Source organism: Acanthopagrus latus, chromosome 22 (genome assembly GCF_904848185.1).
Source record: "Acanthopagrus latus isolate v.2019 chromosome 22, fAcaLat1.1, whole genome shotgun sequence".
NCBI lineage: Eukaryota > Metazoa > Chordata > Actinopteri > Spariformes > Sparidae > Acanthopagrus > Acanthopagrus latus.
Window position 1 is genome coordinate 11,390,007 of NC_051060.1, and position 22,818 is coordinate 11,412,824.

Here is a 22,818-nt window from a genome sequence, read left to right on the forward strand (position 1 = left end):
ATAAATAAACACCCTAAAAACTTGTTCAAGACATCCAATGGGGAGCACAGCCATTTAATCCAGGACATACAATTTGGTAAGTTTTGATGCTCACCACACTGATTTTACATACATTTTACATTGTTCGTCAAAGCATTGCATAGTTATCACTGTTGATTTTACCTCTTTGTGAAGATAATCCAGGGTATCCTGAACATTACGAATATAATTTTCTACAGAGTAAAGCAGCTGTAAAGTAAAAGAAAAACATTTTTAGGTTGTGTCTTTAAAGTGTGCCTTTTGACTTGTGAGTTATCACTTCTCCATCAGTACTCACAGAGTTGTAGCAGTGGTCACACAAGTCATTTCCTCCAATAAAAACGGTGATCAGCTTCCAGTCTGATTCAAAATTTATTCTCTATACCAGAAAGAAGAATGTGAAAGAATATGTAAGTAAGTAGCATATAATGTTGTTAATAGGAACATAGAAGACACATACTATATGTCATGGTTTGGGGGTTTAGTTAATTTATTTCATGTGTCTTGTTTATATTCTTTCTTGTCTTCTTTAGTTAAAGTACATTTGTTCCATGTGTAAATGAACAAAGGCAGGAAGTAAAGACAACCAAGAGAGATGAGGAGGGACTCTTTCAAAATAAAAAAAGGAAATAACTAAATTAAAACCCCAAACCATTATATCCATGTCCCTTTTGATATCCATCTCATTTGGCTTTAAAAAAAAAAAAAAAAGAAAGAAAAAAAGAATGTTTATTTCATTGTTATTGTCCAAACAAAACATAGAAGCTACAAATGCAAGAGAATTTTATAGTAGTGTTGTCAAATATATATTACAAAACAAGGTAGAGAATAAATAACTTATTGCAACTTACAGAGTCGCTCTTCATCCTTGCCACCAGGGCTTGCACCTGTGGTAGAATGTTCCTTAAAACACAAAATGAAATATGAAAATTAACTGGCAACAGTTTACTCGGGGAGTTAAAACTACATTTATTTTTATTCCACCAAATTCTGCTTTCTTATTATTTAGTTGCATTATTATAAGAACTGATTATTGAACAGCAGTTTAATTGCAGAATTTTCTTTCTGGTCTTAAATCAGCTCAACTCTTACAACACAGATATAAACAGGTAGGAGGCTGCTGAAGATGACTCTGAGAGGACTCACTTGCTCTTCGCTCCGGCCACAGCCTGGTTGAGGAAGGCCTGAGGTGTGTCCTGCTTGCCCATGCCAACAGAGTAGCCCGTCAGGTTTTGATTAAAATGCTTTAAAATGTCTGTTATAAGAAAGAAAAAATGACACAAAATGAAATATTTTAGTTTGAACAGCAGCAATAAGCAAACAAAAGCTGACTTCAGCATGTTATTGGAATCATATACAAGTCATTAGAAGACTCACTGGGCAGTGTGGTGACAGTTGTGAGGTTGTCATCTCCACCAATACTGCAGAAAACACATAATATGGTGTCATGATGGGAGAAAATAAGGGTCATAGGGTCATACTTTAACACCAACACTTGAGAATAATTGCAAACAAAGTGTGAGAAAAGTGCTGACATACCTCCAGGATAGACCTCTGTACTGACTCAGGACATCCAGGATGTTATTAGGACTGGAAGCTATACCGTTCCCCGCCTGACAGATGGAAGAGGAAAGAAGGCATAAGTTGTGCTTATTTTAGAGTGTGAACAGTATATCAGGCTCGTCCTTAAGTGTAGCTTTTAAATATTTTCCACCGTACTTTGTTCATCTTTTCATTTCTCTAATATAATTATCTTGATGGTCTTAATGTCCACTGATTCCTTGAGACCTTTGGACCATTCACAGTGGAGGCAAAGATTTCAGCCAACTGTTAAAAAGTTCAATCTGACCATGACACTATTAGAGATTAATTATTATCTTTTCGATTAATAAAATCATGTTCTGTCTCCTGTTACCTTGCACTATTGATTTCCGCTTATTGCAGATATAAATGTAACGTACAGGAACGTAACTTCACTACTTTACTAGGAAATGTTTAGGAAATGTCTAACTCTTTTACACTGCATATTTAGACACCTATGTTTTAGAGTTTAAAATTATGGTCCTACTTTTTACATATTTATCTAACTAACCAACTTAGACGATGAGAAAATGACTCACTGTCAGAGAGTCTCCCACAGCAGCCACCACTTTGATATCACCAGGCCTGAGTTCATGGACTGGGAAAATACAGAGAACACAAAACTTTTACTAAAACAGACAACAAATTACTTAAACAGCACAGAACCTAATCCTTCTAATTAACAAATAGACAATACATTGTCAGTGTGACATGAATCATAAAAGGTAAAACAGACGAAAAACAAGCAAAAGTGATAAAATGCCAAATAAAAGGAAAATCCAGTAAAAGGTCCGATAGCAAATACATTGTTTTGTGTGTTGATATTAGACCTTACTTTTATATTTTCATGTGTCCACGTGAAAATCTTACCTGAGGTGGGTGTGGAGGGTGAAGGGCTGAGGTCCTCACAGGGCATCTCTGTGCCTGTGAACTGAGCGCACACACAGAGCACGTTCACAGTCAGAATCAACCAGGAGGCGTACAACACTGTGACACTCTCCATTTGACAGTACTCACTGGGTGAAGGAGAGGAGAGGCATCCCTGTGGTGATATGAAGGAGAGTTTCCCTCCGTCCTCAGGAAGGGTCGGTCCTTAGGGAGGGCAGATGTGATTATGGAGAAAGAGGCGGGTTGGGAGAGAAGAAAGGAAGAATATAAAAGAGTACATGTAATAATGCACGTTAACATGCTGATCTAGTAACTGCATGCGTGTGAGTCTTCAGCGCAGTTTCTCACCTCGGTTGGACACGGCAACGCGATGATATTTCCATTGTCGTCTGTGTTGCGTTGGACACGTGTGGGCTGCAGCTGCAAGACAGACAACTCATTGTCTTTACGTGTGAGAGGACAATGACTCTGTATGTTTGTCTATATGCATGTGTGTCTGTAGGAGAGAGAAGGAGAGATAGGCCTCACCAGGTTTGTCCACATCTGCACCATCAGGTTGTCAGTTTGCTGTAGGGCCCGTGACTCTGAGAGAGGTTTTCCGCTCTGTTCAAAACACAGAACATCAACATCATCAAACTGTGTGTTGAATACAGAGAGAACAGTTTGTCCTGCAGAGAGATCACCAGGACTCCTTATCTGTTACTCTCACAGACTGACTGATCTTATTTAATCTTTCACTTCATTATCTTTATTTATTTTGAGGAATGAATTGGGTATGTTAAAAGAAACCTGTCCCCCCTTTATAGGCACACACGGAAATGGATAGAGACAGTGTCTTTTTGTAGACACTTTTTCATCTCTTTCAGATGGTTTTGTGTCCCTTTGTAGTTGTTTTATGCCTTTTTGTAGTCTTTGTAGTAGTTTTATGTCTCTTTGTGGTACTTTCATACCTCTTTGTGTTACTTTTGTATCTCTTTGGGGTAATTTCGTCTCTCTTTATAGGATTTTTGTCTCTCTGTAGTTATTTTCAGTCACTTTGTAGTAATTTTGTCTCTCTTTGTAGTAGTTATGTGTCATGTGTTATGTGTCTTTGTGATGATTTTGTCTTTGTTGTGATTTTATGTCTTTTTGTTGTACTTTTGTGTCTCTTTATGGTAGTTTTTTGTCTCTTTGTGGTACTTTTGTGACTGTTCGTGGTAGTTCTGCATCTCTTTGTGGTACTTTTTGTGACTCTTTGTGGTATTTTTGTTTTCTCATCATACTCATATCTCCATGTGATTTTGTTCACCTCAGAAATAGTAGAGAAACTGTAACACTAGGAGTTGAAAGACTCACAGAAATGGATGAAAGGTCTGCGATGAACGGCGATTCCTGCAAAATGACAGTGAAGTCATCCCTGTCGCCATACCAACGTTTCTTTACCATGAGCTCATCCAAGGACTCCTGGGTTGAAAAAAAAAGTTCAACATAAAGATATATATCATTTGCACTACAGCGGACTCGACCACCGCACATCAGCTAGAGCAACCAAAGGACTGACTTGAGCTAACAGATCATTCTGGATGTGAATAATAGACTAACCTGCAGAGCCAGACTCAGCAGGGCTCTCTGAAGTCTGACTTCTCCCTCACTGTATGTCTCCATGCATTGGCAAATCCTGTCATTAAAAAACAGACTCACCCATTAAAACGTTATACTCATATAACTTCACGATTATGCAGACATTCTGCACTCATCAGGACTTCAGAAACTCAGTTTATCACAGTGAGATAAGCTTTATCGTTAAAGCTGGGTGGAAATAGACTCTAAAAGATTTGTGTTTGCCACAAAGTCCCTCTACAGAGATAGATCGTTTTTTTTAAAGCCCCGAATCCTTTTGTCACTCTTGTGTCACTCTTGTGTCACTCTTGCCAAATTCACCAAACTGTATTTACAGACACAGTAATTCTATCAGTGTAAAACAAACTTAATTCAAACAAGTAAAGACTCACAGACTCTGTCTTTGTAAGTCTTAAGGAACAGCTGGTAAAGGTGTAGTTTTACTCATGAACTCACTTGTTGTGATATCCGTTGCGCTCTCCATCCCACAATGCAACACTGACGATGGTTCGCTTCAGCTACAGCACAGTGAAGTGAAACAAAGAATGCGTAAAATGTGTGAATATTGACATTAACTGTGACTGAATGTTACTACTGAATGCTGTATATAGAAGTAATGTTGAAATCTACCTGAGAGTGCAGCAGCTGCAGAGCACCGTCCACCTCTTCAACTGTTGCTTTGATGACAGACTGAACCTGAAAGTACAAGGGATTTGACGTCTTGGCTTTATGTCTGCAAACACACCACACGTGCATGCTTTCATTTCCAGCAGTTGCATCAATTTCAATATATGTTGTTGTTTTTGTACCTGTTGTGGTTCACAGGCACAGAGCTGATCCACCTGCACAAAGAGAAGGAGCAGCTTCCAGTCGCTCTCCACATCAGAGGCCTGCAGGAGAAAAATCAGTGATACCCAGATAATTAAAGAGGTACTTTTGGAGGGCTCCAACTTACTGGAGCTAATGCCTCTATTGGCTAATTATTAAACATTATAGTAGTATTAGCATTTAGTAACAGCCTAATAATGCCGTATGTAATAATATCAGTGACAGCTGAAATCCCTACGTATATTTTGGTGATAGCACTTTTACTTGAATACAATAAGAAATGCAGGACTTTAACCCACAGGGAAGTATTTTCATATTGTTTAGTCTTGTACTATTGCATCTGATGTATTTTGAAATATAGATGTAGATGTAAAAGTGTCCAATATGATAAAATCATACCTGATTGTTTTGGAGGTATCGGGACACTTCCTCCGCCTGCTCCACCAGTGTGCTACAGACCAGACCAAACAAGAAGAAATCAGCTTTAAACCATCTGAAGCAGACATAGTTATCTGTTGAACTTATCTCATGTGTCAGGAAGGGCTGTTTTTACCTGTGTTGAACAAAATGAGGGGCGTAAAGGTTTATCTCATCTGACAGAGGGCTCATCAGTGCAGGATTGAAGAATGTCATCAGCTCTGATGGAGGAAAATTAACACAAGTTTACCAACAAAACCCAGAGCATAAAACATGGATCAAATAGTTGGATTTGGCCATGTCACAAAAGAATTCTGTATAGACTAAACCTCACAAACATGACAGTGTAATACAGAAATGATCTTTATTAAGAGCTTCAGCGACTGATATTTTTTAATGTCTTACCAAATTAAATAAACAAACTCTCTTTGTTTTCATGACTGAATAAACAAAATAAACAAACTGACATTAAAGGACAGAGCAATTTCATACTGTTTTACTTTGTTTATATGTGGCAGACCCTGCCACCTTTCTTGCTTCAAACAGTGTTCTGGTGCCTTATTTTCCTTTTGAGAACAGCTTGTTCAGTCAGTTATGGAAAAAAGATATTTCTGAGTTTGTATTATCACCTTGTTAATATTGTGATTAATAATATTCTGAATTTGAATGTCTTCTTTAAAACTACATAGTATGCCTTTAAAGTGTTTCAAAATAGCTTCAAATCCTGGACTGGCACTTTAATTCAGAGAAATTAACTTAACTGTGGCCTTCCTGCTTTGTGTCAGTCAGTATTTTAACCCTATGAAGTACCGGCTATGCTTTGTATTTCATGAACGGCTTTCAAATAAGATAACAGACCACAGGCCCAGTGTATTTAAAGCGTATTGGGGTTCACTGTTTCAAAGTATCGCGGCAAGCGTAGATATCGGTGTAGTAAAGATAGTGTACAGTAGTGTGGAAGAGGCTCATATCAACCTCTTCAGATTAATTACACCATGTGCTCAGGTTGTAATCAAGTTCTAGTGAAAGTGACCAGAACATACTGAAGCTTTCCAAGCAATCCTGAACATGCAGTACGAGGGATAAGTAAAGCTTGCAAGATTGTAATTAGATTAAGTAAATTATTTCAGAATTATTGTTTGGTTTAGGTTTTAGTGTTTTGTAAAACACCATGAGCAACAAAGTAATACTAACCTCTGAGTCGTGATACCACTGTAGATAGCTCAGTGCTGCTGGAAAAGAAAAAATCGGGGTGTGAGTGTGTCTCTGCATTGTTGAACTGAAGTCCTTATGGCACAATTATCACATCAAGGGGGAAGCTGACTGGTGACCTGTTCTTACCTGTGCATGTGAAGTCCAATGGAGGAGAGCGCCGCCACATCTGAAGGTCTAACACTGTTTACTTAATGGAGAAAAAAAGAGAATTTAATTGTTATATCTGCATTGAGATGCAGGAGAATTTGCTTTGTGTGAAACAGAAATAAAATATTTTTGTAGTCGTTCTATGAGGGTTGATACAAAGGGCAAATCTGAGGGTAAATGTGATATTTACTGTATCAATCAATCAATCAATCAATCAATCAATCAGTGGTAAAAAAGAAAGTATTTAGATCCTTCAGAAAAAGGGAAAGTTTAATCTAGTATCATCATGCATCTAGTGTCATGCATCATATTTCACAAAGCTGAATTATAATGCAGTTAAAATATGAAGTAGCTGAAACAAACCTAAAGTACAAGTAGCTTTTTTAAAAAAAAAAAAAAGAAAAAAGAAATTCATAAATTAATAAATAGATTCATGTTCAACCACTAGTACTTGTTTAGAATAATGAAGGTTGTATAAATCAAATAATGTCCACTCACAGTAGCAGTTAGAGAAATCAATTGAAGTCCACAGTTTAGCCGTTAATATAAGTGGTGCTCTAATAAACTTGGTCTCTGACTGACTTACCATTTGAAGGGGGCGGCTGAGAGGGAAACATCTGAGTGCAGGGCAGTCCGGTTACTGAAACCAGGCATAGATAACAAAGACTATTAAAAACATTTGTGTATTAAATATAGTGAATAAAGTATTAAAACACACTCATGACTATCATATATTTTTTTTCTTATAGCCTGAATGTTACACTTTGTCACAAACATGTAAAACACATCACCTCATGCATCTCCACTAGAATTAGTGTGTTTGTAGAGATCCAATGAACAATTTTCATACAGTTTGTAAAAAAAAAATAAACCTAAGTGGAAATAATGGGAAAACAGTGCAAACTCAGCTCAAACGCTCTTCACTTTAGAGGCATAACAACATATTACACTAGGAAATTAGTGTGCTAAATTAACTTCAATGACTGTGGAGCTGTGCAGGAACTTTGAATGCTAAACTTTGACATTTAAAAATATTGTTTAAAAGGCATAAAGCAGAAAGAATAATTGTTCTGATGTCAAATCAAAAGGGGATTCCAAGAAACAAATTATGAATTTGAATTACAAGGCTGTCTTACAAAATAATCCTTTTTTAAAATAAAACAGTTTTTTTTTCAAGTATTTAGATATACTCTTCTCCACTGATGGGTGTCACTTAAGTTCCAAACCATCCAATCCACCTCCATCCCCCTAAAATAATGCTCCTTTACATTTAAGTTCACAACATAATCTATAATGTAAAAACCCTCTACAGCAGTTTAAGATTGTGAAAACAAGAGTGATGTAAAGGGAGCATAAAACACAGCAAGCAGAGGAACCTGTTGTCCATGTGAGCCCCAGGACTGTGATCAGCAGCAGCTGTGGAAACTTCATCTCTCTCATATTCTGTGATTTGGTCCTCATGGATGTTTTTCCTGCAGCCGTGTTTCCTCTCTGTTCTCTCTGTCAGGTGATCAGCTGTCTGACTAAGTGATAATCAGTTCTACCTGTCCAGTAAACTATACATATCATGAATATGCACAGAGGGGAGGGACTAGCCTGAGTTGTCCAAAGGACACAGCTGTAAGGTTTTATAATGAAACAATAACCCTGATAATGAAACACTTACGTGATGATGACTGAAAGTGAACTTTGGGATGTTATTTGATTCTGTTTCTGATCGGATTGATTTAGTTTCAATAAGTAAGTATTAATATGAGAATCTACAATACAATAAAACATGACTTGTTCACCTGGTCACATTGTTTTTGGTAAGCTAATGGAAAAGGTTCTAACATTTTTCAGATAAAAGAGCAATATATTATCTATTCTGTAGTGTGATAAGAGAAGAGGCTCAAGCCTAAACAAGCTGCATACAACACAGACACATTATCATTTTGCTTTTTAGTTGTGAAAAAAATCTGCAGATCAGCATTTACACTTCAGGATTTGTGTAACACAAGCTTTGGTTTTCTTCTGTAATTACCACGATCATTTAAATCTCCAGGGTTTTAAGTCAACAGACTGTGCTGGATGCTTTTGATATTTTGAGTTTTGAAGCTAAACGTCTCACCACTGATGCAGTCAAACAACGTGACTACTGATTTCTTTAAAACTTAATGCAACTCTCAATCTGAGTATTTCTGTTAGGCTTGATGCACATTTGTAAAGTAAGTATGTCACTGGAGCCAGCAGCTGGTTAAATTAGCTTAGCAAATAGTTTAGAAACAGGGGGGAAACAGTTAGCCTGGCCTGAAAACAAAATCCGCCTACCAGTGTGTTCTGGATACTACCAAACAATAATTACCGTGGCATTCCTAATATCAAATAAACAACCGCTCTTTGTCACTCTGCATGATAGATACTTTTGGTACTTTTAAAGGGGCAATAGGGGGAGAAGAAATTCGACCTCAAAATCTTGATATTAACAATATTAATGAGGTGATAATACAAACTCAGAAATATTTTTTTTTCCATAACTGACTAAACAAGCTGTTCTCAAAAGAATAAATAAATGAATAAACAATAATAATAAATAAGGCACCAGAACACTGTTTGAAGCTAGAAAGGTGTCAGGGTCCGCCACATATAAACAAAGTAAAACTTTATGCAATCGTGTTGTCCTTTAAGGTAAAAAAAAAACAGTCAATGAAGCATTTTTTCTTCTGATTAAAATGTCTTTCTAATGCACATAGAAAGTTTATTTTTTACATTTGACTTTTCACTCCACGACACCAACTGAAATACATTATGTTGTAGTATCAAAGATTAAGGTTAAACTTTATTGATCCCTGACAGGAAATTCTTCTACCCAGCAGATAAGATAGTAGTTAAACTATAGTAGCTTAACAAGCTTTAAATGTATTTTAATGCTAAAACCTTTGTAATTTTAAGTAAAAATTTTAAATGCATGCTTTTACTTTTGTGTTTTTTTTTTATTAGTGTGTTGCTTCTGTTTAAGTGCAAAAAACATGCATGAAGTTGTTAGATGTTGGGATATGAACTATTTCATCCCACTGGTCACCTGTGAACCTCACAGTGACGAGGAGACAACTGGGAGTCACTTCAGTTAAAGCTGCTGATAGCCTGTAAATGAAAAAGAGCATTTCCCTCAAAATATCAGACTATTCCTTAAATATCAAATAAACAAGTCCCTGACATGTTGACTTGACCGGCGACAACACAAGGTCAGGAATCACACCACTTTGCAGGCTGAATTATTAACTGTGTGGACGGCTATTTCAAAACCCCACCAGTGAAAGGAGGAAAGATTATCTTGCTTATTAGCAGAAATAGTTGCCGCTATCTCTTTTTATCTACAGGTTTTATGAGCACAATGAGGAAAAATGAGTTTCCCAACCAACATGCCTCTTTATGTCACATGAGTTACATAAATCTAAAATGAATGGACAAATGTTTCGACACATACTTTGATTTTTGACTCCCTCCTGAACAGTTTCTCCCATAATTTGATATGTTTGTTTTTATGTCTTAATTATTTGGAGACAGTGATTGCATTTCTTTTAAAGCTAACTGCGTGTGATGTGCAGATGTAATATATGTATATTCTCATCATAGCTATGGAAATATGTTAATTTTTACCTAACAATGATTCTTCAGTGTGTTAAGGTTCGAACATCTCGTATCTCCGCCCTGATTAGAGAGGTGATGGTCGGCCAGAGGGGCATAAATGTTAAGAAAACAACAACCGGGTGTTTTATACAACTGTCATGTTATGTCATCAAATACACAGAATACCACCTTGCCTGTCACCTGTCAATCACCTGGACAGCTGCACACACCCCCAGTCTGTATGTATTTAAATGACTCAGCTGTTCAGTCATGACTTCACATTTCTCTCTACTGTGTCCTTCCAGCAGATCCAGAATATAGCACAACTATGATCGCTGATTACCATAATCCAGATATGAGGCCAAACTGCCTTTACAGTCTGTTATCATCCTTCAAGGACATTACCTCTGCATGAACCCCTGTCTGAAGCAAGGCTTTTATCTCCTGATCGGTAATAATCTTTGAGCAGGCTTAGTTGGGCCGAACAGTTTGTCCTGTAGCTTAGTTACACTGCTGCATGTGCGAAGATGCAGTCTTCCTCTGCGTCTGTACAAACAATTAAAAACTGACTGACCTGAACTTGACACGGAATGGAATCACCACGTTCTTAGTTTGTGTTAGGAAAAGATGACAGACAGACAGGATTTTGTAGTTTTTCTCTGACAAAGTTGTACCTCCTGTTACAGAGGACGAGACAAAATGCTATGATATTTATTAAACAGCTTGAAGTAAAATTCTGGACTCTGGAGAAAAATAAAATCCTTTACTTTCATACCTTTTCTGAAATTTAAGATTGAGCTTAAATACGCTCTTAAAGTTAACAGCAAAAACATGAAATAATGAGGGTGTGTATACTTTACATAGGAAGCGTTTTGTTCAATCAACTTCTTACAAACATCTTTCTTAATATTTACATTTTAAGGTTATAGCAACAGGTTAATTCTCTTTTAATGTTACTTGATTGTAGGATCTTTGCCGTTGTTGTTGTTGTTGTTGTTGTTGTTGTTGTCCTTGGGGCATGTGGTAGCCTTGATCAACGCTCAGTTGGTCTGTCATAATTGATAAGCACACAAGCACACCAAGCTGTTAAATCTGGAGGCGCCACCATGTCTATAATGTATGAACCTGTCTGCAGTATAAAAAGGTGAAGTTCACAGAGTGATGAAAATCCAGTCATTATTGACTAACCACCATGCCAGTGGAAATTTGGGACAAGTCTTGCAGTCCATGAAACCTCTGTGGAGCTTTAAAGCAAAATAAGGTAGCAGCATCTAGTCACACCCCCTCAGGTGGACCCCATGGGACCTTAATTTGGAAAAACTTTGCAGGGTAGAGAATAGAGAAAGACAATTATTTAAAATCACAACAAATCTGTCCGTTTTGACAACTGCAGTTATGTGTGTGGAGAGTTTGTTATTTCTGAGATCTGCTGATATACAGGAGCAGCTCTACAATGTTTCAGTTACAGGTTTTGGTGAGCATTAAACGAGACAATGTCACCAGCAGTTGTTGGTTTTTATAATGACGCATTTCACAGTCTTATATTTCATTAGGTTTATGACAAACTGCAACTTTACTGACATGGAAAATTATATTCTGAATTGGCAAAAATTATATGTGTGATTGATGACACAATTGAAAAAGGATCAAAAAAGATTTGTCTGTCTCCAGTCACCACAACTTTTTCTAAAATAAGGTTTTTAAAACATGAACCAAGTATTCAGAAGCTATGAGATCCCAAACTGATTTAAGGACATTATTTACACTCTCCTCATAAGGGGTGCATGCCAATGCTATTAACCTAGCGACCACAGTGAAGATTTTGGCTCTAATATCGTCTTTCAATAAAAATCTGGAATCTCAGGGCTTCTTGACCTTGACAAACTATAGGGAGCCATTTGATGTTTCTTAACAGTTAGTTTTCCTATATTTTCCTAATTATTGGCAACGAATCCCATAAAAAAGCCAAAACCAACAATTTGATTGTCCACTGACATCCCTTATCTGTCTATGGCACTCAAAACTACTGGTTCCAGCAAAGATGTAAATGTTCAAATAATACTCATTACGATATAGTTTTACTGAAAAGAGAGCTAAATAATTTCCTTTAACAGCTGGGGAGTGTAGTCTTTGCTTCCTCTGCTGCCTCCCAGTGGCGATCACTTACAGCTACGTTAAGCTGCCGTCAAAACACGGAAAACACCAAGGCAACTCACCATTCAAAATAAAAGCACAGCGTTTGTAGTTGAAAACACAAGCTGATTCCAGGCATACAAATGATGACTTTGAGTTTCACTGCGAGCTCTGTTACACATTTAAGATGTCAGGCATTCTGACTGCAGTCATTATTGTTAAGACGTTACCATCTTCAAACGTCCCGGTCAAAAGAAATATTTTACTTTGAAAGTTGAATGCGGAAGATCGCGGTCTCGCTGCTGCCAGTTTGGCCGAAACAAACGCCATTGTAAGAGATCGTTTCATCAACTGTTCTCCTCTGTTATTGTTGTTGTCAAACTCAACTCAGAGGAAACCGAAACAGGAACCTACTATTAAATCACTCGAGGGTGAGGAAATACAGGTGGAGAAGACACCTCGACAAGAAAACACCTCTCTTTTCCTCCAACTAGCTAACATTACGAGGTGAGACATCAGGCTGAACCGTTGTTAACGTTAGCTGTTATGTGGATGCTGTTGACATGGTTTCCTCTCTCTGACAGGCTGGAAAACACACTGTAGCGTTGTTCGTTATTTCATAAACTTACAGCTTTTGCTAGTTTATAAGAAAAAACTAAACCACAGGGAAACGTTGTGATTTTTCCCGTGTTTTGCTTAACCTTGTTAGTGACATACTGGCCTAGTGATGCCTTCAAGTGCATCCTAGAAAATCCCACCATTCTGGAGTTAAAGTCGTAAATACTACTGTTTTGTTCACACCGAGTGAGCACCAAATTAATCTTAGATAAGACCAGAAAGTGGTTGTAAACACCTGACAATAGCCAAACAAGGAATGCAAATGAAAAAGTACCTTTTAATAATTATTGTTTACGCCAAGTCATAATAAAACATAATGTATATTTTACAGGACTCGCACCCTCAGTGCAATACTTTTTAGAAATAGGGAGTCATTAATAAAAGAAGTGAGCAATACGGATAAAATAACCTGTTACAGTATATATTGTATTTGAATTCAGTGTCACTATGTATTGGAATGTAAACTTGATGGAAAACTGATTTAATTAGCCTAATGGGGGAAAGAAAAAAAAAAGATCAGTAATGTATTTAGAAAACCCAGCAAATTGTGTTACTGCTAAATACATTATCTCATTGGTCTGCAACAGTCCTGTTAGTTAATATACAACACGGCTCAAAATGGGTATAAACAGAAGGAAAAATCTCTGAAATCTTACAGCATCTATTGTTATATTTCTCACCCTATGAAAAGAAAATACTATTGTCTGTTATTCTCTGTACTTTGATATTATTGCAGTTGCAAAAGAGATGTGTGTTGCATCATCTAACGAGGCTCGTTTCTTTGTTTTTGTTTTAACCTGCTGGAGGTAGACACGATGGGACGGATCTTCTTGGACCACATCGGTGGGACTCGCCTGTTCTCCTGCGCCAACTGTGACACCATTCTGACCAACCGAGCAGAACTCATCTCCACGCGCTTCACTGGAGCCACCGGCCGAGCTTTCCTGTTCAACAAGGTACCAGCACGTCACTTCTTTCACCTGGATCATGCAGGACAATAGAGTTGTAGTTATGGACCATTAAAGATTAAGATTAAGATTAAATGTGTCAGCATACATTTCAGTGTATGTTTCAGATGTTCAAAGATTGCCATGGGTCAGACAGCCATTTCCATTGCAGCTCTATATAGTTACCACGGTGATATACTGAATGTGTAGCTGACTTGATATTGTCCACATCATCAGTTCCTCAATACAGATTGCAAAACCCTTTTCTCATTTGCTAGTAAGCATGAAATTATCCAGGAGGTGGCAGTGTCATGTCAACATAAACAAGCCCCAGCCTGGAGTAGTGGTGGGGCTGTAAGCATTGGTATACAGAAGAAATAGTTTTAAACAAGAAAGAGATAAATGTATCCTAATGTCAATAAAATAACTACCATTCCTAGATGTCTGAAGACATTGTTAGAGCTGATGCAATTAGTTAATTATTCAGTTAAATCAACAAGTAAAACATTTGATGGCTCCAGCCTCTCAAATTTGAAGCTTTACCAGTTTAAAGGAAAAGTTGACCCAAAAATGAAACTCCAGTCATTATCTACTTAGTGTCCCTCCATGTTGAGAGAAACTGGGTGAGGTTATGTCATTCTTGTTTGATTTGGGATGCTATTTACACCCTTTACATGTGGTCAAGCTTGTGCACCAACTATAGACAGGGTGCATGCTAACGTTTTTAGCTTAGCAGCTACAATGAAGATTTCTGCTCTAAAAAGGGTGTTTTTTCAAATCAATTTGGGATTTCAAGGCTTCAGGAAACAGTGGCAGGTATGCCATAGCCTTATGGAGCCATATTGTTTGCTTTTCTGTTGTTGTGTCTGCTTTTTTATGTTTTAAAACAAGTCTCCATCTGCTTCAGCTGTTTAGGAAAATACCGCAACACTGTTTTGCTGTAAGGCTGCAGAAATGTTTTGTAAATCATGCACTTTGATTCAACTTTCCATCTGAGAGGTAGTAGCAGCTGAGTAGTTAATGGCTGATTGTTATTTTTTGGGTGAACTTTTTCCTTTAATACCTCTGCGTATTGAATGTATTTGTGTTCTTCTCTCACTATTGTAGTAAACTATGAGACTATTAGACTTACAGTGACACGTGTCTGACTGCTGCCCTCCAGGTTGTGAACCTGCAGCACAGCGAGGTGCAAGACAGAGTCATGCTGACCGGCAGACACATGGTGCGGGACGTCAGCTGCAAGAACTGCAACAGCAAGCTGGGCTGGATGTACGAGTTCGCCACTGAGGAAAGCCAGCGCTACAAGGAGGGCCGTGTCATCCTGGAGAGGGCGCTGGTGAGGGAGAGCGAAGGGTTCGAGCATGTTCCCTCTGACAACTCCTGAATTCACTCGTGTTGCCGCTACAAAGCTCAACCCGTGCTTACAGCGCATGGACTTGCATGGACAGTGTGCCATTTGTGAGTAGAGCTACGCCAAAATAATATCACAAGCTGGGTGTTTTTGGGAAGTCGAAACAAGACGTGGTGGACATTTTCCCATAACTTTAAACATCAGAATTTCTTCTATGATGGGTATTAAAACCATTGCTTCTCTACCCATTTAGAGCTTCGGTATGTTCCCGACAGGCTGTGATGTTGGTGAAATGTGTTGGAGTGGTGGGAGTTGGGCTGCTGTTAGAGGGAGAGGGTACACTCCCTTCAAAGAGGCTCAGACAGACAGATTGTTATGTAGGAGTTCAAATAGACATGAACAACACTGGTGAGTTCTGACTCTTAACAGAAGATTCAGTCACCAAGCAGTGTGTTTAATACATTCCTTTCCTGACAAGAGTTAATTGTCACACTATGCCAGAAGTTCTTTATTTCATATAATCAGTGAAGTAGTTCTTTAACATTAGCCTTTACCAGAGAATAAGAACATTATAATAGCAAACAGATTTGTGTCCCTTTAATTAAATTCATTATATCCTTGGTGTTATTATTACTAAACCTAAAAAGAGTCCAGATATCCCCACTTTTCTTTATGTTTTCAGACATGATGATAAAGTTGATCAGCACAGGTTTTAAAATGATGGAAAAAAGCCAACATTTGTCTTTTGCATTTCATTACATTCCTGCTCCAAACAAACAAATGAAACTTAGTATGTGTTTGTTGTTTTTTTTTGTCATAAATAAACACATTCAAACAACACATTCATTGAGTCTATTATGTCTTATGTCTGTCAATTTTCAATATTGTACCTTGCCTGAGCTATCACAAAATAGTTTTTGAACATCTACATGTATTATTAGTTGATTTTGCAGTCCAGGACAGTTGCCACCCAGCTCTGCAGTTTTTGTGTTTTCAGCCTAAGTATTTGTTGGTACCACTAGCCTTCATATAGACTCAACCTGTGGATGGAGGTGTAGGGTATAAAAATTGATGGTTTTCAAACCATGTTACTATGTGAATTTGCTTGTAAATAATGTTGAATTCTATCCTATTAGTTTTTGTTTAAAAATAAAAGTTCACATCAGTTTTCGTCTGTCAGGGCATAATATTTTGTGAAATTTGAAACAAAAAAAAATGCAAGTCAAAAGTTTGAGGTAAAAAGTAAATATCAGACACATTTTGACTTTTTATCTTATAATGATGATTTTTTAAAATCTTAATCTCATCTTTTAATTCATTTTATGATTTATAATCTAATAATTTTAAGATGTTCGCCTGTTATTATGACTTGTCATTTTAGAATTTCTAATTCTTTTCTACTTTCTTCTCATTATTTTGACTTTTTTATGTCATAATTTTGACTTTTTATCTTATAACAGAGACTTACCAAGGGAGCGTTGTTTCATAAAAAAGAAGTTTTCTTTGTTTCTTTCGTTTATCTGTGTGAAATGGGCTTCCACAGCGCGATGAAAGTCATGTAACAAACCGACACGCGGTACGCAAAACAAATGCACCCTTCGTAAAGTCATGTCGCGCTGCATTCTGGGAAATGCAGGTAGTCACTCATCACTCTGCCAGACAGGAAAATCTGAAACACACTCATTTGGCAAATGATGTGTTGGTGGGGCAGCGTTCTCCATTTCACACTGACCATATCGACTAGTATTATAGGCATGTAACCTGAGCAGGACTGTTTACACCGCTGCCACTGGGACGGACACAAACCGGAGCAACGATGGCCGTCGGTAAGTTTAACCAGTGAACACAAGATAGCATCACGGGCTAATGTTAGCTAGCATTTGGAGACACCGTTAGAAGACCGTTGGGAACGTTATGTTACCGAGCAGAAGTCATAAAAGAGCGACATTTAAGAGATGTCATTTTCAACTAGCAGAGTGACTTGTTGTGTCTGTTAAATAACTAATAAAGTGTCTCATTTATAGTCGAACGTTGTAGTGAACATGTAGGTCAGGGACCGTTATCTCCATTTCGTTAGTATTGTCACTACATGTTGTCTCCTCAGAAAATGTGAGCGTGGTCTTCAAACTGTACTGCCTGACTGTGATGACCCTGGTGGCGGCTACATACACAGTGGCACTACGGTACACAAGGACCATCTCATCAGGAGACCTGTACTTCTCCACGACTGCAGTGTGCATCACTGAGGTCATTAAGTTAATACTCAGTCTGGGGATGCTCACAAAGTAAGTGTCAATCACTGTTGTATGCTGTTCTTTTTGTTTGTTTTTTACCCTAACCCTGACTTCACATGACAAGTCCAATGATTAAGCGCATTCTCATTACAATTTTTTCCTGACTGTCCCAAAAATACACCCAAAGACATTCATTTTGCTATTGCATAAAACACAGAAAAGCGCCAAATATTATTAGCCTCTCATAGATATGTGCTGATACGAAACCTTATTGTAATACAGGGGGAAAAAAAAAAAAAAAACATACTTGGGGACGTTTATAATGACTAAATTATCAGTGAGTTGTACTGTTTCAGTGCACTGATGTTATTTTGGATAGCGACTTGCCACAAAGGTGATTTTTGAGTATTAGTACAAAAAATGTGTGTGTATTGGCTGACATGTATTCATATTTTTACTTCCTAATATCGGTATCAGCATCTGCCCCAGAACTAAAGTATTGGTACAGCTCAAGTACACTTAAAAGTGCTTAACAGGGCACTAAAGCTAAGAGTAAGGCAGAACATTATTGTAGTGTGATTAAAAACTACAAAAAGTATTATACAATGGCAGTTATATAAAATTTAAATTGACAGAACGATGAAAATGCTAATAATGATAAGATGCATATAAGACAACCAAAAGACAGAAAAGGAAGTTAAATCTTGTCTTCAAAAAACAAGAAACATCCAGTCAAAATCCAGGCCAAAGTGGTAAGTTTAATATACGACCATTTTCAGCTTCTTTACATTATTTGGAGACATTGTGCCCACACGTAGAGAGGAAGGCATATCGGTGTCCTGAGTCATCTAAAATACCTGCTCTTCTTCTTCTGTTGTCTGTATTTATGTCTCCTCTCCCAGAGAAACAGGAAGTCTCTCCAGACTGAAGAATGCCTTAGTGGAACATGTATTCTGTAGCCCGAAAGAGCTGTTGAAGCTGAGCGTGCCCTCGTTGGTGTACGCTGTTCAGAATAACATGGCCTTTCTTGCCTTGAGTAACCTCGATGCAGCGGTCTATCAGGTATAAACACATGATTTTCTTGATTTTCTTGACAGTCAATTGTTTCTAAAGCTAAGGATTATTCCAAGAAGACCCAAAATCCCTTTGCATTCTCCTCATTTGAGGAGTTGGAACCAGAAAACCTTAGGCTTTTTTCCTTGTTATATCACTCCAATAATTGATAAATTATATGTTTTGTTAAGTATTAATTTTCAGTACATGCTAATTTTTGGACACAAACTTGTAGCTCACTTTGGCCTTTGGTTTAGCAGTAGAATGCTTATTATAGCACATGTTCTCCCCTAAGTTTTAAATGGAGGAATGTTGACTCCACACGTGTCCAGTGTTAGTCAACAGTGGTTATTCTCATCAGTTTCCATAATATCTGCAGTGTGTGTGTCAAGCAGAAAGGAACTCTCAGTTCACCTCCTGTCTATAAATAGGTACAACAACAGTCAATAGATATTAGACCTGTCTTGTGTTTTTCTTTCTGTGCAGGTGACCTATCAGCTGAAGATCCCGTGCACAGCCCTGTGCACGGTCCTCATGCTGAACCGCTCTCTCAGCCGGCTGCAGTGGTTTTCCGTCTTTATGCTCTGTGGGGGCGTGACGCTCGTCCAATGGAAGCCTGCAGAGGCCACTAAAGTTCAGGTGGGGGTGGCACAAGTTAAAATGTAAATGATGGCTCAGTGTGTGTTAATCCACCTACTGTGACTCACTCTATCATGGATTCTGCTGTTTATTACCTGTATCTCCTCAAGGTGCAGGTGCTGTTAAACATCTTATCTCGTTATTTCTTTTTTTAGATTGAGCAAAATCCTTTCGTTGGATTCATGGCCATCGCTATTGCAGTTATTTGCTCAGGATTTGCAGGTAAAAAAAACAGGTTGCTTAAGGAAAAGACACAAAGACACAACACAAAATACAAATGCTTTCAGTATCTAAACACTGTGCAAAAGCATTTACCAGCCAATTAAACTAATTGATGTCTTTTCATATCACAAGTTGCTTAAAGGATATTATTGTATTTGTGTTTGTATTCTTGTGGAATCAGATCTGTCATCTTGTTCTATGTCATTTGAAATGACATCCATACAGTATTTACAAGTATTTATTTGCACCTTACCATGCTTGTAATTTTTTTTTTCAGGCTGTTATCTTGAGATCACACGTTTATCCTGTTTACACAAGATAACGTAATAATAATCAATCCGCTATCACGAGAACACAAAAGGTTGTTTCCTCCTATTACTTCAGTGACGTACGTGTAACTGTAGTGTTCAGTCATGACGGTGATCTCAAAGACTAAGATCAGATGTGATCAAATTATCCTTTCATCTCGAGAAAACAAGAAAAGCCCACTTCTTGCGCTGAATTATCTTGTGGATCTGGATAAATCTGCCTTTTGTTTTGTCGAGTTAACAAGCTTTTGTTGCATCAACTTGTGATCGCAGTTGCAAGCATGGCCCTACTTGGCTCCCATTCCTAACATGTTTGTGTCTGCTCTCTGATTAAGGTGTGTACTTTGAGAAGGTTTTGAAGAGTTCAGACACGTCTCTCTGGGTGAGAAACATCCAGATGTACCTTTCCGGTATCGTGGTCACCCTCATCGGGGTTTATGTGAACGATGGCGGCAAGGTTCTGGAGAAGGGCTTTTTCTTCGGTTACACACCCTGGGTGTGCTTTGTAGTATGTAAGTACATCTAAACACAAAATGTAAAATCAACTCTCACTGTATATTAGCTGACTTTCCTCTTTGCGCTCCCAGTCTTGGCCAGTGTGGGCGGTCTGTACACGTCAGTGGTGGTGAAGTACACAGACAACATCATGAAGGGATTCTCCGCCGCAGCCGCCATCGTGCTCTCGACTGTGGCGTCTGTCCTCTTGTTTGGACTGCAGATAAGTATGTTAGCATGTCATACCTTCACTGAATTATGAATGATGTGTGCCTGTGTTTGTCGCATTGGGGTTCATGAATTGTATGTTTACACATTTTTAGAGTAGAGTATATACCTCTGCCAAGGCCCAACAGTCCTCTTCAATCTAGTCAATTATGATCAAATATCAAAGTCGGAGCCCTATTAAAGCTCACCAGATCTGGGATGTGCATCGGATTGTACTCACTCATAAATACCAGCCACCTAAATACATCATATTGAACCTCACAGAACACAGTATGGGACACACTATTCAACAAATGAGGAGGATAGAGTTTAAAGTAATAAAACAGATTGAACTATAACTTAATTGTCCAGCCACGGTCAAAAAAATCACCTTTGGTCTCACTGGATACAATAAAAACATTGCGTCACGTCATACACACTTGTACAACTATTAACACAGCATACGCACAGTGTACAGCACACATTCAACACGCATGTGAGATTTTTTGCATTTGGAACAAAAGATAAGATGTTTTGCTTTTTACTGGCACTCTGCATTGTCTTCTTGAGGGGAGCAACTCAGACTCTGAATAGATGGAATGCTTTGTGTCAAAAGCAAACATACCAAAGATGACAGTTCCCTATTAACGGCTGCACAGTAAAGGTCATCCAGTGACATTTGTTGGCAGACTACTTTATTTCCTGCTGTTTTGACAATCCTGATATTTTGCATATCATTTTGTTTATCCTGGAGAACTTCCAAGGAAATGATGAGGACATTTCCAGACCTGTATAGTAATTTGTTCTCACATACATGTCCTGCTTTTGAATTCAACAAGAAAAATGACCTCCTCCCAGTTGAATGCCTTTGGGCACCAGTAACATAATGGTTATAATTTATTTTTGCTGAATATTATGATGTCGCCTTGAAGTTGACCTTTGATCTATTGGATATGAAATGTCATAACTTACTCATTTTATCCTGTGAAACATTTGTGTATAATTTTGTCAGAATTATCAGATGAATTGTTGAGCAATGGCTTAAAATGTGTTGATGCAGTTGACAGTGACCCTTGATCACCACAATATAATCAGTTTTCACCTTTGTGCCAGATTCGAGGAAATTCCCTCAAAGCTTTCATGAAACATTGCGTTCACAAATTTGGGATGGACAGACAACCCGAAAACGCCTGCATGGAGGCAAAAAAAAAAAGAATGGAGCAATATTTTAATTCTGTAAGTGTCTCATTTTGATCTTCTTTCCCTCTTGTGCAGCGATCTCCTTTGCATCTGGAGCTCTCCTTGTGTGCATTTCCATCTACCTATACGGACTTCCAAAACAGGACACATCCAAGCTGAGCCGGCAGGACACGGACAAGGAGTCCAAACAGAAACTAATCACTGTGTGAGTCGCTGACCTGCAGCAGAGGAGTCTCTCTCTTTCACTGGTGGACCAGGTCACCTTTAACAAGGACCTTAGAGAGCTCCTGAACCAGGGAGATCACGGAGCCAAACGACAGTCTTGTTTCCAGTTTAAAGTAGGTCTGCTCCCTCGATCCAACCCACTTCAGAACACATGGGACTGGTGACAGTACTATGAATTTCCAGATAATCTGAAAAATAGCCTAATGTTGGCAGGTTTGAGCAATCTTTCAGTTGATATTAAAAAAAAAATCACATGTCACCCTTAATGATAGCTGCTTTTTACTTTTGTAAATAATATGAAGCAATCAGTGAAATTTTAATTTCATCTTCAGCCATGCTGGAGAGATGAGCAGTGACAAGACAGTGTTACTTTTATTTTGAAGCCTCCAGGGGATGAATTAATATCACAGCTCCTTATCACGGAGTATTTTCTTTCAATCAGTAATTAGTCTGTTGTACACTGTGCAATGTTAGTGTCTTATGTCCATATCACATAGGTCTGATTCTGAATGTGTTCGACTCGCAGGAGAACATACTTGAAAGCAGAACGACGACAGATTGCATGTACGATCATACGCTTATAAATATCATCTCTTCAGTGTCTTGTAATCTTTTGTATCACCTGTCGCCTTCTGTTTTGAAGCGTTCATTAAAATTAGATGGAAACGTGATAAAAGTGACTGTTGCTATTTCAACTCTGAGCATACGCATTCTTACCAATATCCCCTCAATTTATCGTTGGCTCAGTATGTGGAGTCCTTACACATTTTAAGTTTGTGGGGTGGTTTCTTTTACGTTCAGCCTACAAGGTCCTAGAACATTTCCATGCAGAGCAAAGTTCAACAGCTAATCCACTGACATTCAACACAACCCCATTTCTACCA

The 22,818-nt window shown here is 38.1% G+C and overlaps 3 protein-coding genes across 10 annotated transcripts in view; 2 read left to right on the forward strand and 1 right to left on the reverse strand.

Moving 5' to 3' along the window:
• The window catches only part of LOC119012373 (protein yippee-like 5), a 26,097-nt gene extending 9,902 nt beyond the window's left edge, over positions 1–16,195 (forward strand). For 4 of the 7 annotated variants that reach the window (XM_037086105.1, XM_037086100.1, XM_037086101.1 and 1 more), the window contains 4 exons: positions 4,912–5,016; positions 10,608–10,753; positions 13,864–14,009; positions 15,163–16,195. In XM_037086105.1, the coding sequence (XP_036942000.1) occupies positions 10,714–10,753; positions 13,864–14,009; positions 15,163–15,384 (408 nt within the window). In that variant the 5' untranslated portion in view covers positions 4,912–5,016; positions 10,608–10,713 and the 3' untranslated portion in view covers positions 15,385–16,195. Of the gene's footprint in view, positions 1–4,911; positions 5,017–10,607; positions 10,754–12,678; positions 12,943–13,859; positions 14,010–15,162 lie in introns of those variants that run through there. The other 3 variants (XM_037086103.1, XM_037086107.1, XM_037086106.1) reach the window with 3 other exon arrangements.
• LOC119012366 (phospholipase B1, membrane-associated-like) overlaps positions 1–17,002 on the reverse strand; it is a 24,808-nt gene extending 7,806 nt beyond the window's left edge. The window contains exons 1-22 of one of the 2 annotated variants that reach the window (XM_037086091.1): positions 16,820–17,002; positions 7,280–7,333; positions 6,673–6,733; positions 6,526–6,563; positions 5,468–5,552; positions 5,314–5,365; positions 4,896–4,976; positions 4,717–4,782; positions 4,543–4,604; positions 4,069–4,144; positions 3,823–3,930; positions 3,016–3,090; positions 2,836–2,907; positions 2,617–2,691; positions 2,470–2,530; positions 2,139–2,197; positions 1,558–1,631; positions 1,396–1,439; positions 1,165–1,273; positions 870–921; positions 317–397; positions 163–228 (exon numbers count right to left, since the gene is read on the reverse strand). In XM_037086091.1, the coding sequence (XP_036941986.1) occupies positions 163–228; positions 317–397; positions 870–921; positions 1,165–1,273; positions 1,396–1,439; positions 1,558–1,631; positions 2,139–2,197; positions 2,470–2,530; positions 2,617–2,691; positions 2,836–2,907; positions 3,016–3,090; positions 3,823–3,930; positions 4,069–4,144; positions 4,543–4,604; positions 4,717–4,782; positions 4,896–4,976; positions 5,314–5,365; positions 5,468–5,552; positions 6,526–6,563; positions 6,673–6,733; positions 7,280–7,333; positions 16,820–16,973 (1,605 nt within the window). In that variant the 5' untranslated portion in view covers positions 16,974–17,002. Of the gene's footprint in view, positions 1–162; positions 229–316; positions 398–869; positions 922–1,164; positions 1,274–1,395; positions 1,440–1,557; positions 1,632–2,138; positions 2,198–2,469; positions 2,531–2,616; positions 2,692–2,835; positions 2,908–3,015; positions 3,091–3,822; positions 3,931–4,068; positions 4,145–4,542; positions 4,605–4,716; positions 4,783–4,895; positions 4,977–5,313; positions 5,366–5,467; positions 5,553–6,525; positions 6,564–6,672; positions 6,734–7,279; positions 7,334–8,069; positions 9,246–16,819 lie in introns of those variants that run through there. The other variant, XM_037086092.1, reaches the window with a different exon arrangement.
• Position 17,003: 1 nt separating this feature from the next.
• Positions 17,004–22,610, forward strand: slc35a1 (solute carrier family 35 member A1). The gene is made up of 8 exons (XM_037086095.1): positions 17,004–17,177; positions 17,456–17,636; positions 18,488–18,647; positions 19,125–19,277; positions 19,433–19,499; positions 20,143–20,319; positions 20,395–20,529; positions 21,785–22,610. The coding sequence occupies exons 1-8, from the start codon at positions 17,168–17,170 to the stop codon at positions 21,916–21,918; spliced, it is 1,017 nt and encodes a 338-aa protein (XP_036941990.1). The 5' UTR covers positions 17,004–17,167; the 3' UTR covers positions 21,919–22,610.
• The last annotated feature ends 208 nt before the right edge of the window (positions 22,611–22,818 follow it).

Excerpts from the sequence above, each read along its gene's own strand:
- slc35a1 (XM_037086095.1), top strand. Across the intron at positions 17,637-18,487 it reads AGTCTGGGGATGCTCACAAA|AGAAACAGGAAGTCTCTCCA; the intron begins GTAAGTGTCAAT and ends CTCCTCTCCCAG. Across the intron at positions 19,278-19,432 it reads CAGAGGCCACTAAAGTTCAG|ATTGAGCAAAATCCTTTCGT; the intron begins GTGGGGGTGGCA and ends TTCTTTTTTTAG.